Source organism: Triturus cristatus, chromosome 1_1 (assembly GCF_964204655.1).
Source record: "Triturus cristatus chromosome 1_1, aTriCri1.1, whole genome shotgun sequence".
Lineage (NCBI taxonomy): Eukaryota > Metazoa > Chordata > Amphibia > Caudata > Salamandridae > Triturus > Triturus cristatus.
The window spans coordinates 151427-166952 of record NC_140579.1 but is presented as its reverse complement, the minus strand read 5'-3'; the positions used below and the strand labels follow the sequence as shown (position 1 = coordinate 166952).

At 45.7% G+C, this 15526-nt stretch overlaps 1 protein-coding gene across 7 annotated transcripts in view; it reads right to left on the bottom strand.

The window, feature by feature from the left end:
* The window catches only part of LOC146869034 (RNA helicase MOV-10-like), a 488182-nt gene that overhangs the window by 385262 nt on the left and 87394 nt on the right, over positions 1 to 15526 (bottom strand). For 6 of the 7 annotated variants that reach the window (XM_085602574.1, XM_085599639.1, XM_085645840.1 and 3 more), the window contains exons 5-6: positions 12518 to 12758; positions 10408 to 10557 (exon numbers count right to left, since the gene is read on the bottom strand). In XM_085602574.1, coding sequence (XP_085458700.1) covers positions 10408 to 10557; positions 12518 to 12758 — 391 coding nt within the window. The remainder of the gene's footprint in view (positions 1 to 10407; positions 10558 to 12517; positions 12759 to 15526) is intronic. The other variant, XM_085599844.1, reaches the window with a different exon arrangement.

The window sequence follows — 15526 nt, the reverse complement described above, 5'->3', positions numbered from 1 at the left end:
GTCCACCAACACCAGATCGGTAAGTTGTCCGTGAGCTTGGTTCCACTGTTGTGCTAGACATTCCTGTAAGGGACGCATTTGAAGTCGTGCGTGTGGGACTATGGAGATGCATGACGCCATCATGCCTAGGAGCTGCATGAACACTCTTGCTGGAAGAGATTGAGGAGTTTGAAATTGAGAGATGAGATTTTGTATACTGGTTATCCTGGCAGTGCTGGGATAAGCTATGGCTTTGGATGTATCTATGGTTGCTCCTAGATACTGGTGTAAGTGGGAGGGCTGTAGATGGGATTTGGGGAGTGTTGGCTTTTATGAGCCAATCGTCCAGATAGGGGTAGACATGGATCTGTTGTCTTCTGAGGTGCGCCCACGACTGCTAAGCACTTGGTGAACACTCTGGGTGCTGTTGTTACTCCGAATGGGAGAACTGTAAATTGATAGTATTGCCCGTCTACCACAAATCGTAGATATTTTCTGTGAGCGGGATGCATAGGGATGTGAAAGTACGCGTCCTTGAGGTCCAATGTGGCGAGGAAGTCTCCCTGTTGTAATAGTGGGAGGACTTGTTGGAGGGTGGTCATATGAAAATGAACTGATTGTATATACTGGTTTAGTAGTCTGAGATCCAGTATGGGCCTTAACGTTTTGTCCTTTTTGGGAATGAGGAAGTATAGGGAATATACTCCTGTTCCCCGATGTTGAAGAGGGACTGGTTCTATTGCATGTTTTTGTAACAGGGATTGAACTTCTTGTTTGAGGAGAGAGAGATGATGTGAGGACATTGGACGGTGTTTGGGCGGTATGTTCGGGGGGGATTGTATTAGTTCGAGGCAGTAGCCAGACTGGATAATTTGTCTTACCCACCTGTCTGTGGTGATGGAAGTCCAGACAGGTAGGAATTGTTGGAGCCGCCCCCCGACCGGAGTGGAATGGTCTGGGGGGAGTGGTGGCAAGTCACTGTTTAGTGGCTGGGGAGGTGCGGGTGTTGTTGTTGTTGCCCCGCCCTCGACCTTTGTTGTTGTTTCCCCTATAACCCCCTCAAAAATATCCTCTGTTAGGGGATGTTTGTCCAGAATTTTTAAAGGTGGACGTGGTCTCAGTTCCCAGATTTTTGGAGGCTCCTCTATAAAAGGAGCGACGAAAGGAACCCTGGGTTTGAGGAGACTGCAGTGCTCCCATAGATTTGGCAGTCTCATTATCTTTCTTCATTTTTTCTAATGCAGTGTCCACTGCAGGGCCAAATAGCTGCTCTTGGTTGAAAGGTTGAGCTAGAATCGTGGTTTGAACCTCCGGTTTAAAACCGGAAACACGGAGCCAGGCATGTCGTCTGAGTAAGACGCTGGTATGGACCGCCCTAGAAGCAGTGTCTGCTGCATCTAAGGCGCATTTATTGGAGGCATTAGATATTAATTTGCCTTCTTGAATGAGGTCAGTAGCCTGGGATTTAAAGGGCTCAGGCAGATGTTGCATAAGGTCCTCAAGTTGGTCATAATGCGCTCTATCATACCGGGCTAACAGGGCTTGGGTATTGGCAATACGCCAGTGGTTTGCCGCCTGTGCGGCGACTCGTTTGCCTGAGGCCTCTAAAAGCTTAGACTCCTTGTCCGGGGAGGCGTTTCTCCAGTTGTCTGTGAGTTAACACGCTTCCTGGCATTTGACACGACCAAGGAGTCTAAAGGGAGCTGAGCTTTAATGTATGCAGGGTCCTGCGGGGCTGGGCTGTATTTTTTTTCGATGCGGGGGTTGAGAACCCTAGCTCTAACAGGGTCTTTAAAGACTTCAGTGGCATGCTTTATAACCCCTTTAATCATGGGCAGTATGTGAACAGTTTTTGTGACTGCTCAAAAGTATCGAGGAGAAAGTCCTCTTCAAGGGCGTCCGTGTGCATTGTGACGCCATGGAATGTTGCTGCCCTATTTATGAGTTGGCCAAACCCCAAATGGTCATCAGGAGGGGAGGGCTTGGAAGGGTAGGTAGTGGGGTCAGGCATGTCAGGTATTGGATAAGACCAGTCATCTACTGGTGCTGTGTCTGGGAACGTAAAAGGGTCGTTTGGATCAAGAGGATCATTAAATAAATCAGGGTCCGCCCCTCCCCCTAAATCATCATTATCATCCTGTGGAGGAGGTGAATGAGAAGGAGATGGTAAAGGTAAAGGAGAAGGAGGAGGAGGAGGGGGGGATGGGTCAGGAGGTATCACAGGAGAGGAAGGACGAAGCGGTGAAGTAGCACAGTCCTTCTTCCGTATGGGAGCTGGAGGTGGTGTGATGTCCAGCTTCCGTTTTTTGTATGGGACTGCAGTCACATGTCCGGTTTTGGGATTAATGTAGATCCGCTTTTGAGTAGGATCTGGGCGAAAAAGTTCATCCGGCTCCGAAAGTGGTGGTGGCAATGGCCGTTTCGGGTCTTTATGAACTTTTTTCGGTGTGGACGGAGTTTTCGGTGCCGATGGATTTTTCGGTGCCGATGGAGTTTTCGGTGCCGATGGAGTTTTCGGTGCCGATGGAGTTTTCGGTGCCGATGGAGTCTTCGGTGCCGATGGAGTCTTCGGTGCCGATGGAGTCTTCGGTGCCGATGGAATCTTCGGTGCCGATGGAATCTTCGGTGCCGATGGAATCTTCGGTGCCGATGGAATCTTCGGTGCCGATGGAATCTTCGGTGCCGATGGAATCTTCGGTGCCGATGGAATCTTCGGTGCCGATGGAATCTTCGGTGCCGATGGAATCTTCGGTGCCGATGGAATCTTCGGTGCCGATGGAATCTTCGGTGCCGATGGAATCTTCGGTGCCGAGGGACCTTTAGGCATCGGTGTCGAGGAACGTTTTGGTGCCGAAGGAGATTTCGGTCTTGAAGCCTGTTTCGGTGCCAACAGTGGAGTTTTCGGTGCCGAAGGTATTATAGGTACAATAACATGAGGTTTGCTCGAGCCCGAGCCACCTACAGGCTTAGATGTCTTCGGAGCCGGGCCCGAGGGCGGGGCTTCTGAAGAGGATTTTCGGTCGCGACTGGGCCCAGCTGGCGGAGTCTTGACCAATGTCTTTTTGGATGGGGTAGGGGCAGGGGGGGTGGTACTCACACGCTGCCCTGGAGTGATGAGGTCATCGGAATCGTCGGCCTCGGACACAATCTCGAGATCTTCGGTGTCATCTTCAGGAACATCCTGAGCAAAGATGTCCTCCGGTTCTGGAGCTGGTTTGGCCACAATATGGCGTCGAGCTCTTCGGTCCCGGAGGGTCTTCTTGGACCGGAAAGCGGCACAAGCTGGACAGTTCGATTTGTTGTGTTCCGGCGACAGGCAGAGGTTGCAAACCTCGTGGAGGTCACTGTGGGGGAACTTCGCTCCACACTGGGGGCATTTTTTAAAAGGTGTCCTGTCCATCAGCCGCTTCCGGAACCGGTCAGAGTTGATTTCGACGTTGATGGAATGAAGATTGAAGAGTTATTTTGATTGCTGGAAGTTTTCTGCTGGAGCGGAAAAAAGTTCATCCGAACCCAATGGCGGAAAAAAACAATCTGACGGAGTGGATGCCCATGCGCACTGTTGTCCAGGGGAGGAGTCACCTATCTCGTGACCAAAGGCTTCTTCCGAAGACAACAACAACCTACAATCATCCGAGCCCAACACCAGATGGCGATCTTATCCTCAGTGTGTGATCTGCAGCTCATATGCCTCGAACATACATGTTTGGATGATGTACACAATGATGTCTCTCCTAAACAGCATCCTGGTTGCTCCAATTGGGACAGTGACTCTTCCAGGAAGAAACGTGAACATCATTGTCCTGAAAGGTTCAAAGATTATATTATAGATTAGCATACCTGTTAAAGGGGAAAATAATAATTATAAATAAATAAATAAATAAATAAAAGGGGGAAGATGTGTTGCATATGCTTTGCGTGGTTTCCGCGAGCGTTTCTCTTTCCACGCTCGTGGAGATCACGCAGAGTATTTGCTTTCAATTATGTGATTCTCGGTAGGGGCGGTTAAGGATTGCGGTTTTGGCATTATGTAACTGACTCCTATCTTATGAAGATGGATTAAACTCTTCTCTCAACATCATTCTTTTTCCTGTTATTTTTCTACTTGGAGTACGCCACTAACTTTTCCCCACACAAACCTCCTCTTAAACAGGTTTTGGGAAAACGCGCTCTAAATCAAATATTATGGGCAAGGCTGGTGCCACTCCCAATTAGAGAACTGAACCCGGCCTGGAAAATAATTGAAATCATCACATGCTGCAGGCTGTGCAATTACAAAAGGGAAATCACTGGCTCACATGTTACTTTGCTACACGGCACTTCAGCATGCCCCGTCTACCCTTCCTGAGGCCAATCTTTTTGTACACCAGGGCACTCGATCGGCCAAAGAGGCTCTACACTTCTTATATAGCTTGGAAACCATCACGGACATGGAAAAGTTTGGAAATTTAATTTACAAGGCCTGTTTACTGCCAAATGGCAAGTTGCTGGAAAAACACAGATCAACAACCAGCAGCCGATTGTTCAATAAATATTTCCCCAGCCAAAATATTGATTTCTTCAATTACCATACGTTTGGGGGAACAAACTGAACTTGCTTGCTAACATGCATCTGATTAAAGCAGTTATCTCCCAAAGCGGTGGCTAACCTGTGTCTGTTGCAGTGGTCTGAAATAGTGTACGTAAAACTGCTTGGCCCTCTCTAGCTTGTTGTCTTGCTAACACATCCACACAATAGTGTTTTGTGAATGTGTGTGGGGTAGACCATGTTGCAGCTTTGCATACGTCATCTATGGGTATATTTCCTAAGAATGCCATAGAAGCCCCCAGTTTGTGTGTAGAGTGTGCTCTAGGGGGAACTGTTAGCGTTGGTTTTGCTTTTGCATAGCATATTTGAATGCATTTGACTATCCACCTTGCAATTCCTGATTTTGATATGGGATTGCCTTTGTGTGGTGGAGCAAAAGCGACAAAAAGTTGACTTGTGTTACGGAAAGGTTTTGTCCTTTCTATGTAATACAGCAATGCTCTCTTTACATCTAATGTGTGTAGGACACGTTCTGCCACTGAATCTGGTTGAGGGAAGAACACGGGTAACTCAACCGATCGATTGATGTGAAAAGCAGAAATGACTTTAGGAAGGAATTTATGATTAGTCCTAAGAACCACTTTATTTTGGTGCATTTGTAAAAACGGTTCTGCTATAGTTAATGTCTGAAGCTCACCCATCCTTCTGAGCGATGGGATAGCCACAAGGAAAGCAGTTTTCCATGTGAGAAATTGCAGTTCACATTTGTGCAATGGCTCAAAGGGTGGACCCATTAGTCGGAGGAGAACAATGTTGAGATTTCATACTGGAGCAGGTGGACGTCTCGGGGAATTACTCTTGAGTCCCTCCACAAATGCTTTGATAACAGGCACTCTAAAAAGAGATAGATGTTGCCAATTCCAGAGGTATGCAGCTATTGCAGCCAGGTGTAAACGTATTGACGTGTATGTTAAACTGGATTGTTGTAGATGTAACAAATAGCATATAATGTTTTGGACAGAAGCATCAAGCAGGTTGATGTGGTTGTTATTACAGTAAATTACAAACCGCTTCCACTTTGCTGCATAGCAAGCTCTTGTGGTAGGACGTCTAGCTTCCTTGATAATATTCATACAGTCTGGCAGTAGATTAAGATGGCCAAACACTAAGACTTCAGGTACCAGATTGCCAGATTGAGTTGACTGGGTTCTGGGTGTCTTATGTCTCCATGGCTCTGAGTGAGGAGATTGGGTGTAAGACATAGTTTTTTTATGAGGAACTACAGAGAGTTCCAATGAGGTTGTGAACCATGGTTGACATGCCCATGCGGGAGCAACTAGGATTAGTGTCAGGGACGCTTGTCTGAGATCCCGAACCACTCATGGAATGAGTGGGAGAGGCAGAAAAGCGTAAGCAAATATCCCTGACCCGTTCATGAATAGTGCTTTGCCTTTGGACAATGGATGTGGATACCTGGACGCGAAGTTTGGGCATTTTGCGTTTAAGTGCGTGGCGAACAGGTCTACGTCTGGAAAGCCCCCATTTGAAAGAATGGGAGGAGAACTTGAGGGTGTAATTCCCATTCATGGATTTGCTGTGTCTGACGACTTAGCAGATCTGCCATCTGATTGTCTACTCCTGGGTGGTGTTCTACTAGGAGATAGATTTTGTGATCACCAGCCCACCTCCAGATTTCCTGGGCTAGGTGGTACAGTTGGAGGGAGTGTCCCCCCCACCCCCCCGTCTTGGTATGTAATGCATAGCTGTCATGTTTGTACGAACCAGGACAGCTTTGCCCACTAGATGGGTTAGAAAAGCCTGGAGGGCTAGAAATATGGCCATAAGCTCTAAATGGTTGGTGTGGAGCAACTTTTGTTGGTGACTCCACAGGCCTTTTATTGTGTGTTGCTGTAGATGAGCACCCCAGCCAGTTAGAGACGCGTCCACTGTTAGTACTGTCAGTGGAACCGGGTCTATGAAGGGCCGTCCTTTTGACAGAGCTTTTTGAGTATCTAAAGTGGCTCCTAGATAGTTCTGAATATTGGCTGGCTGAAGATGTGACTTTGGCACATTGACTGTGAACCCTTGTCGATGTATTGTATTGTAATTGCATTTTTATAGTGCTTACTACCCCTGACGAGGCATCGAAGCGCTTTTTCGGCGAGTAGCACGCTACTCCAGGACCCATAGAGCATTAGTGTTGAATTAGTATAGTGAAATATGAAAGTAATTTTAAGTGGTGGATAAGTTAGTCAGTTATTTGGGTTCGGAACGTTAGCAGCAGGATAGAGGAGGAAAAAAGGTTTGTATTTATATAGCGCTTGTTACCCCTGATGGGGTGTTGAAGCGCTTTTTTTTCGCGAGTAGCACGTTTCCCGGAAACCCATAAAGTATTAGTGGTGAATTAGTATGGTGAAATATGAAAGTAATTTGAGTGGTGGATATTAGTCAGTAGTAACTTGATTGTTATGAAAGTGTATTTGAGACACTGTTGGTACGTGCTGGCTTTGATGAGCCAGTCGTTTAAGTATGGGAAGACATGGATGCTTGGTCTCCTTAGATGAGCAGCTACTACTGCCAGGCATTTTGTGAAGACTCTGGGGGCAGTGGTGACTCCGAATGGGAGTATATGTTGGCCTCCTAGCACAAACCTGAGAAGTTTTCGATGAGCAGGGTGGATTGGAATATGAAAGTATGCGTCCTTTACATCTAGAGGGGACAGGAAGTCGCCTTTTTGAAAAAGAGGTAGTACCTGTTGAAGTGTTACCAAGTGAAAATGGTCTGACTGTATCTAAAAATTGAGTTCTCTGAGATCTAAGATTGGTATGAGAGACCCGTCATTTTTTGGTATTAGGAAGTAAAAGGAGTACACGCCTGACCCTTGGGGTTGAAGTGGTACGGGCTCTATAGCTCTTGTAAAAGTAGAGACTGTACCTCTTGTTTGAGGAGGTGTAGATGATCTGGTGAGAGTTTGTGTGACTTTGGGGGAATGTTTGGAGGAGTGTTGATGAACTCCAGGCAGTAACCAGAACAAATAATTTGTAGAACCCTCTTGTCTGTTATTGACTGCCAAACTGGTAGGAAATTTGACATTTTTCCCTGACAGGTGTTAGATGGTCGGGGGGGGGTGGTGAAGAGGTGAGTCACTGTTTTGTATTGGAGGAAGAGGTGCGTGTGTTTGAACCTCTACCTCTTCCCTTACCATTATTTCCTCTGTAACCCCCTCTGAAGTAGTTCTTAAAACCAGAGCGTTGGTTTTTATCCTTGTAGGTGGAAGTATTTTCTGAGGAAGAATTGTTGGACCCCGCTCGATAGAGAGAGCGTCGAAAGGAACCACGGCCTTGTGGTAACTGAAGCACCCCTATGGATTTGGCCACCTCAGTGTCTTTCTTAATCTTTTCCAGTGAAGAGTCTACCACTGGACCAAAAAGGTGTTCCTTATCAAAAGGTGTGTTTAAGATAGAGGTTTAAACCTCAGATTTGAATCCAGAGCAGGCCCGGACTGGCCGTAGCGGGCACCGGGCAAACCCCCGGTGCGCCGCACGGGTGGGGGCCGGTTTTGTGCCCCTGGGGGCCGTTTTTGTTACAGGACCGTTTTTGCAGCATAGCTGCAAAATCGGCCCTGTAACAAAATCGGCCGAAAACCGGCACTGGCAAAGAGCTCGGCGGCACCCCCAAGCCCCGGGGGGCCGGCCGAGCACTTTGCCAGGGCTGGTTTTGGTTCCCAGTCCGGCCCTGATCCAGAGATACGTAGGCAGGCGTGCCTTCTTAAAAGGACACTGGTATTTACTGCTCAAGGGAGCACCTGATTTGATGGTTGAAAATAAGCTGTACCTCCCTTTTCAGGTCTTCCGCTTTAGATTTATGTTCTTGGGGTAAATATTGGATAAATTGTTCCATCTCGTCCCAATGCGCACAGTCGTATCTAGCTAGCAACGGTTGTGTGTTGGATATGCTCCAGATGTTTGCTGCTTGAGATGCGACTCTTTTCCCCAAAGCATTAAGAAGCTTAGATTCCTTATCTAGGGGTGGAGCATCTCCTGTGGTTTGAGAGTTAGCCCTTTTGCGTTAGACACTACTAGCGAGTCCAATGCTAATTGTCCCCTAATGTACGCTTGGTCCGATGGTGCTAACTTATATTTTTTGTCTACCCTAGGGGTAATGATACGTGCCCTGACAGCATCACTAAAGATATCATCCACATGTCTGATATTACCCTTGAGCATTGGTAGAGTGTGATGACCTTTGAGTAGTGCTCAGGGTATCGAAAAAAAAATCCTCTTCGAGGGAATCTTTGTGGAGTTGCACCCCATGGTAATTGGCAGCCCTACCCAGCAATTCAATGCAACCTACACTGTCGGCTGGTGGGGACGGTTTGGTAGGATACAAGTCAGGATCATTGCCTGTGGGCGAGTTAATGTTATAGTCGTCCCATGGGTCTGCAGGTATTGGCTGATTATCATCATCCCCATTATCATCCCCATCATCCTGGTTGTCAGGTGTATATGGTGAATGCTGAGGCGAAGTAGGCACAGGTATAGACTGTGGAGAAGGAGGAGATGGGATAGGAGGAGGGGAAGGGTTAGTTCCAAAAGTTCCCTTCTTCAAAGGAGTGTGAAATTCCTCTTCAGCATCAGTTACTCTTTTTAGAGTCACTGTGGTGGTGATATGCCCAGTTGTTGGTTGAATGTACAGCACTTTCTGTTTAGGGCCGGGTTTATTGAGCGGATCATCGAAACAGTGTTTTTTTGGTAATTTCGGTGCCTGCCGTGTTTCGGCACCGAGGGTTTTAGGGGCTGGAGTTTTCGGAAACGAAGCATGTTTCAGTGCCGAGTGTTGTGGGTCAGAGCCGAACTTCGATTTCGATCCCGAAGATTTCAGCTCGATGTCCGATTTAGCGTGTGGTTTTTTGTAGGCTTCAGTGCCGAGCCAGAAGGCAAGGTGTCGGAAGCGTGGTCTCGGTGCCGACCGGAACCCATGGGCACAGGTTGGTCCGTAGCCTTCTTTTTGGGTTGAGGTGGATTTCGGGGCGAGGGAGGATCTGTACTTACAGTACGCTGTCCATGTGGGATGTCTTCATCCTGGTCGGAGCCGTACTCAAACTGAGATCGGTTCCTGTTCCTCATCGGCCCCAATAGCATCGCCGGGTTCTTCCTTCGATTCAGTTCCAAAGAGGTCCAGAATGGAGCCTGTGTGCTGGCTCTGCATGTCGAGACGTCGAGCCCGACGGTCCTGAAGCGTCTTCTTGGAGCGGAAAGCTTTGCACGCTTCGCAGTCCTGTTCACTGTGCTCAGCAGACAAGCACAGGTTACACACTTTGTGTGAGTCGGTTCACAGGTATTTTGAGTGGCACAAGGGCAGAACTTAAATGGAGTTTGTTCCATCGACTGCGAATCGAACCGACGCGGGTAGGCCCGACAGCCTACCACAAGCTCTCCGATCGAAAGAGGTTTTTTTTTTTTACAGTAAACATGACACGCGAAGGATGAAATACGCGATCAGAAATAATACAGTTGAGGTAGAATGTCTTGCGCACCAAGGTAAACCAAAAGTACGATGTCAAACCGGAGTGCATCGACTAACATCCGAACCCGATGGCGGAAAAACACAATCTAACAATGGAGTCGATACCCATGCGCATTATCACTGAAAGGAGTCACTACCTACCTTGTGACTGGAAAGACTTCTTCGGAAAAAAAACAAAGTGCAACCATCCGGACCCAACACTAGATGGCGATCTGTGCGTAGCATATGATCTACAGCTCATATGCCTCGAACATGTAATTCTGTTGTATCAGCTTTTCCTTACCTTTTCTGATCCTTTCATTGGGAGAGCTCTGTTCCATAAGAAATCATGAGCGCAGGACTTAAACTACAGATGGCTGGTCACAGTTACTTACATAACTTGCCTGGTGTCCTCCATAACGGGACTGTGAGGGTTGGGTCTGTCTAATCCCAACTGGATAAGTTCTTGGACAATGTCCTTCAACTTCATGGGATACTTGTACTGACCAAGAGAAATGGACCGCTCAAGTTCATAATCCAAGAAACTGTAAAGACAAATGGCAAAGAAATTGTGTTATGATTCCAATATCCAAGTGCATTGTCGTCCTTGACAGAATCTGCAGATGATTTCTACATAAAATTTCAATGATTGTATTTGGTAAATACACATTGGGATACCCTATTGACACATGATATGGCCTCCATCCAAACACCTTCAATGCTCCTGTTTTGTTCATATTTTCATTCAAATTTTACAGTGATCATGTAAAAACACATGGGTATTTTTATAATAGCTCCATCATGCCATGAAGATGTATTATGGTCATACTTTTAATGAGGTGCACACACACATACCCTGAATTTCACCACAAAAAATAAAGTTAAGGGTTTTAATGTTCTCAAAACCTAGAAGTAAAACTTGCAACACATTACTTATAGCCCACAAACCCATAGGAAACCCTGCTCAGATTTCAAGCCAGGCTTCTCAACATAATTATGGATTACATCAGTTGGCACAGGTCTTGATCAGTGTCTTTGTTAAGATCACACAAAGACCATCAAGTTATCAGCATAAGTCAAAACAAATGGAAACGAATGAAAGTGGCCGATAATTGCCTTGTCCTCAGTTATCATACTTCTGTCTCGCTCTCAACCTTCGTGAATGTGTTAACCTTTACACAGGCGACCTGGAGTCTGGGACTATTGCTTGAGAATTTGCTGCCCGTAGAACCACAGGTGACCCTTGCTATTTCTATCTGTGATCGTTTTGCAATTTGTTTACATAAGTCACTTGTCTACAGCAGTTGAATTGAATCCCTATGGTCTCATATTAAGATAAAAAGTCTATGTAAAGTGCTCTGAAAAAGTAGCCTGGCCCCAGCCAGCTTACCTGGTTAGGTCCATAAAAGTGTACATCCGTACCCAGGATAATAGTATACCTGTACACATGGCCATACATCTATTCTAAAACATTAAGCAATCAAGTGAGTTAGAGACGTCTCTCATTCAAAAATGTATCACATGGAATAGGTCAAGAGTACAGTATTCTGATTCACAGGCACCTTGGCCCTCAACACACAATCTGCAGAACCTAGAATTTTTGGGGATGTCCAAGTGTTCACAAAGCCCGTTTCCTTCCTATCTGAGGTGATTATCCATGCCAATTTGATTTCATTGCTGGTGTTTTCTCTGTCTCTTTGTATTATCTTGTCATGCCGTATATTCTATATTTTGCTCCTTGTATATTTGATGCCGTTTATTAGGTTGTACAGCGTTTTGGCACCAAAATGTTGGTCAAGTTCGTGTTGGTCATGAAAGTGAACTATCTAAACCCACTCCAGTTTGATATTTTACATACATTTTTCTGGTCACCAGAGCCTTTATCGGCCACTTGATCGAGTACATACTAATTCCTGAGGTTTTTACAGTAGAAACTAGAAATCTGCAAGACATTACCATAAGTCACATTTCTTTCCTCTAAAAAGGATTTAGTCGGGCAAAGGATGAAAATCCCAGGCCACAGGAGCACTGGCCAACACGTCCCATTTATGTACCTGTCTACAGAGACCAAAGGCTACATTGTGAATTCTTTTTTAAATGACCCCAATAACTGGACCACCATGCTCAACCACAACCAAAATGGTTATTATACTTTTGCAACATTTTTCCATTTATAAACATGTAAATAACACGATTATCTGTCACTTAGCTACCTGAATGAAAGGCCGTGTTGCACACTTAGTTACTACCTCCAAATCGCCCAACAGTGGATGTACTGCTGGTTTTAATTTATCTGGCCAACTGCTTTACCCTCCTCACCATCCCAAAAGAGACTTTACGTTGGAAAAAAACTGAAAGAGTATTCTTAGTGAGTGAAATCAAACATTTTCTCAGTGATCTGGTTTGGCAGGTATATATCACACAGAACCCATAATAAACTCCATCTGTACATCATCTAAGCCATCATCTGCATCATTCTTGAAAACATGGCGACAAAAAGCTTACTTCTCTGGTGGAACTCCTTCATCGTCCAGATATGTTATTGGTCTTTGGATGGTAGCTTGGTAGGGCTTATATGGAGCAGTAGGGCCCAGTTCTTCAGCAAGGCTGCCATTGGACACAGCTGACAAAAACCGACCAATACAAAAGTTCCCAAAGCCTGTGCATGAAAACTCAAACACCACAGTGATGGGGAAATAGCCACAGTATTTTGTCAGGCAATATACTCGGACCTCATAGGTATCTCCTGCAAAACGACCAAAGAGCAGCAAATAATACTAGGTTTTATGTAACATTTTGCAGAAAAACTGTTTGCCACTGTGATCAATTAAGGTAACCAACATGTTAATTTTCCATAAATGTATGGTTGTCTAGAATGGTATTTTAATGCTTACATTGTTCAATATATAGAATAAAAATAAACAGTCAACCTTAGAAATATAATTTAAGTAAAAATTGTGATCTGTCGTTCTCCATAAAATGCCTAGAAGAGATATGGATCATTCTACCACACCATATGGGGCTCCAAAGCCATTAAAGAATTCTGCAATTGTACACATTCATAACAGGCGACTTTTCCCCAGACCCAGAGAAGTCTCGACTCGCCTAAAAAGAGCCTTCGGATGCTGCGAGAGACTTCTCAAAACACAGACACTGTAGCAATGGGCCTGACGTCAGCACAGAAAGATCACACAAAGCTGGGGTAACCTCTTGACCACGAATGTGGATACTTGGAGAGGGAAATGTTTGGGGCATGAGAGGTCGAGTAAAGAGGGAAGCGGTTGTCCCAAGTAATAATCGAAGCAGGGCCGGCTCTAGAGCGGTACGATCGGTGCCACCGCACCGGAGCGGACTTGGGGTGGGGGCGTCATTTTTGCAAGTATATTCACATTTTTTTTAAAAGGACCTGCTGCTGCGTTCCTGGCCTCCAGCAATTTTCAGGCATCAATTAAAATGTCAAGATAACTCCGGTGATTAATCATGATCCTGGAAAGAGAACGGAGGTTTGTCTAGTGAAATTTTTAATTTATCGTAAGGTAGCGCAGAGGGTTAAAATGCCTGTTGCTAAGAACATGTACCATGCAGATCACAAAGTACATATAATGTAAAGAGGTCAGTGGGTTACTGCTTCTGTGAAAGAGCTCTTTTTGTTACTTGTAGTTTATAAGTCAAAATCCTAATACAGAACATAGAGCTATTAACTGTCATCAAAGAGCTGTATGCAAACAACAAGGTATATGTTAGAGCTACATGTTTTTTTTGCATAGTCTTTCATTATCCTAATCTTCCCAAAAGGGTTTATTAGGGCAGAAAACAATTCTTATTATTAAATAGAACCACCAACAAACATTGTCGCACAGGGCGCTGCGAGTGCTCCGTGAAGATACTCCTAACATGACAATTAATAGGGGAAGTTTTCAAGTGGCGCGAGCCAATAAGATGCTGGTTGGGAACAGCGGTGGTTGGGGATGGGTGGGTCGTTGACCAGCGATTACTAAACATAAAAGTAGCAAGCGGCATTGTATCTCCGGGACAGGTTGGAGAGATGCGCTAGAGTGTGATCCTGTACACATACTCAACAATTATGTTCTGCATGCTATGCGGCATTGTTAAAACAGAAACATAATAAAGAACGCTTTTTAAAAAGGGCAGAACTTAAATGGAGTTTGTTCCATCGACTGCGAATCGAACCAACGCGGGTAGGCCCGACAGCCTACCACAAGCTCTCCGATCGAAAGAGGTTTTTTTTTACAGTAAACATGACACGCGAAGAATGAAATACGCGATCAGAAATAATACAGTTCCTGGCCGTATGATGTAGTGTGTGTGAGGGGTCTAGTGGTGTAGATGTGAGTGTGTGTGATTAAAACAAGTTGGATAGTCCAAAGAAGAACTTTATTAGAAATGGCTATCCACTTGATTAGGTTCGTTCGTTTGGCGCCAGGGTAGGTTGACAGCCCATCCCGGCAGCAACCTTTACGACACCAGAAAGTGGTGTCCCGGTGGCGCAACGAATACGGACAGAAGCAGGGATACGCACCCCAATAGGTTCCCCCTTCCATATGGCGAGATCGTTGTCCCATAATACACGTGGCAGGTAACTATTGTACTTCCCACGTTAGTGTAGATAGTCGACAGTTTATTAGGTCCTGAAGAATTGCCATGGATCATTAGACCACCAGGCATGAAACATGTTGACCATCACAGAAGAGCATAGCTAAGCTGAACCCTAACGTCAGCCAGCCGCCACTCTGTTTCTTGTTTTAATCAAGTGGATAGCCATTTCTAATAAAGTTCTTCTTTGGACTATCCAACTTGTTTTAATCACACACACTCACATCTACACCACTAGACCCCTCACACACACTACATCATACGGCCAGGAACAAAAGATCTCCGAGAAAGAGCCCCTTTAAGGGTGCCCGTCGGGGATTGCAGCGCCGTCCCGACGAGGAGCAGGTCCATATGATGAAGCATGACACCTAGCTTGCTTGGTGTGTGAGGACCCTAGTTCCGATAAGAGGGATTCCCCTTCCTCTTCCACACGGTCTCTCTTACACACTCTCACTCTCCCATGACTTTGAGGAACTGCATACCCACTTTCTTCTAACGATTTACTGGGCCTGTATGCTGGACCTCTTTCTTAAGCCCACCAGTGTCCCTCCTTTGATTATACAGCTATTGGCATTGCTCATGACATTATTTTTGTTTATGTTTTTGTTTTTAAATCATTTAAAGAAACGCCATTGTTATTTACAATGTCAATAGCTTAAACACTCTCAAATGCGAGACCTATTGCATTTGCACCCACACACAGAGCCACACACACAAAGCCACCCACACACACAGAGCCACCCACACACACAGAGCCACTCACATAGAGCAACCCACACACAAATAGAGCCACCCACAGAGCCACCTACACACACAGTTACCCACACACAGACAGAGCCACCACGCATAGAGCCGCCTACAAAAAAAGCCACCCACACAGAGCCACACACACAGAGCCTC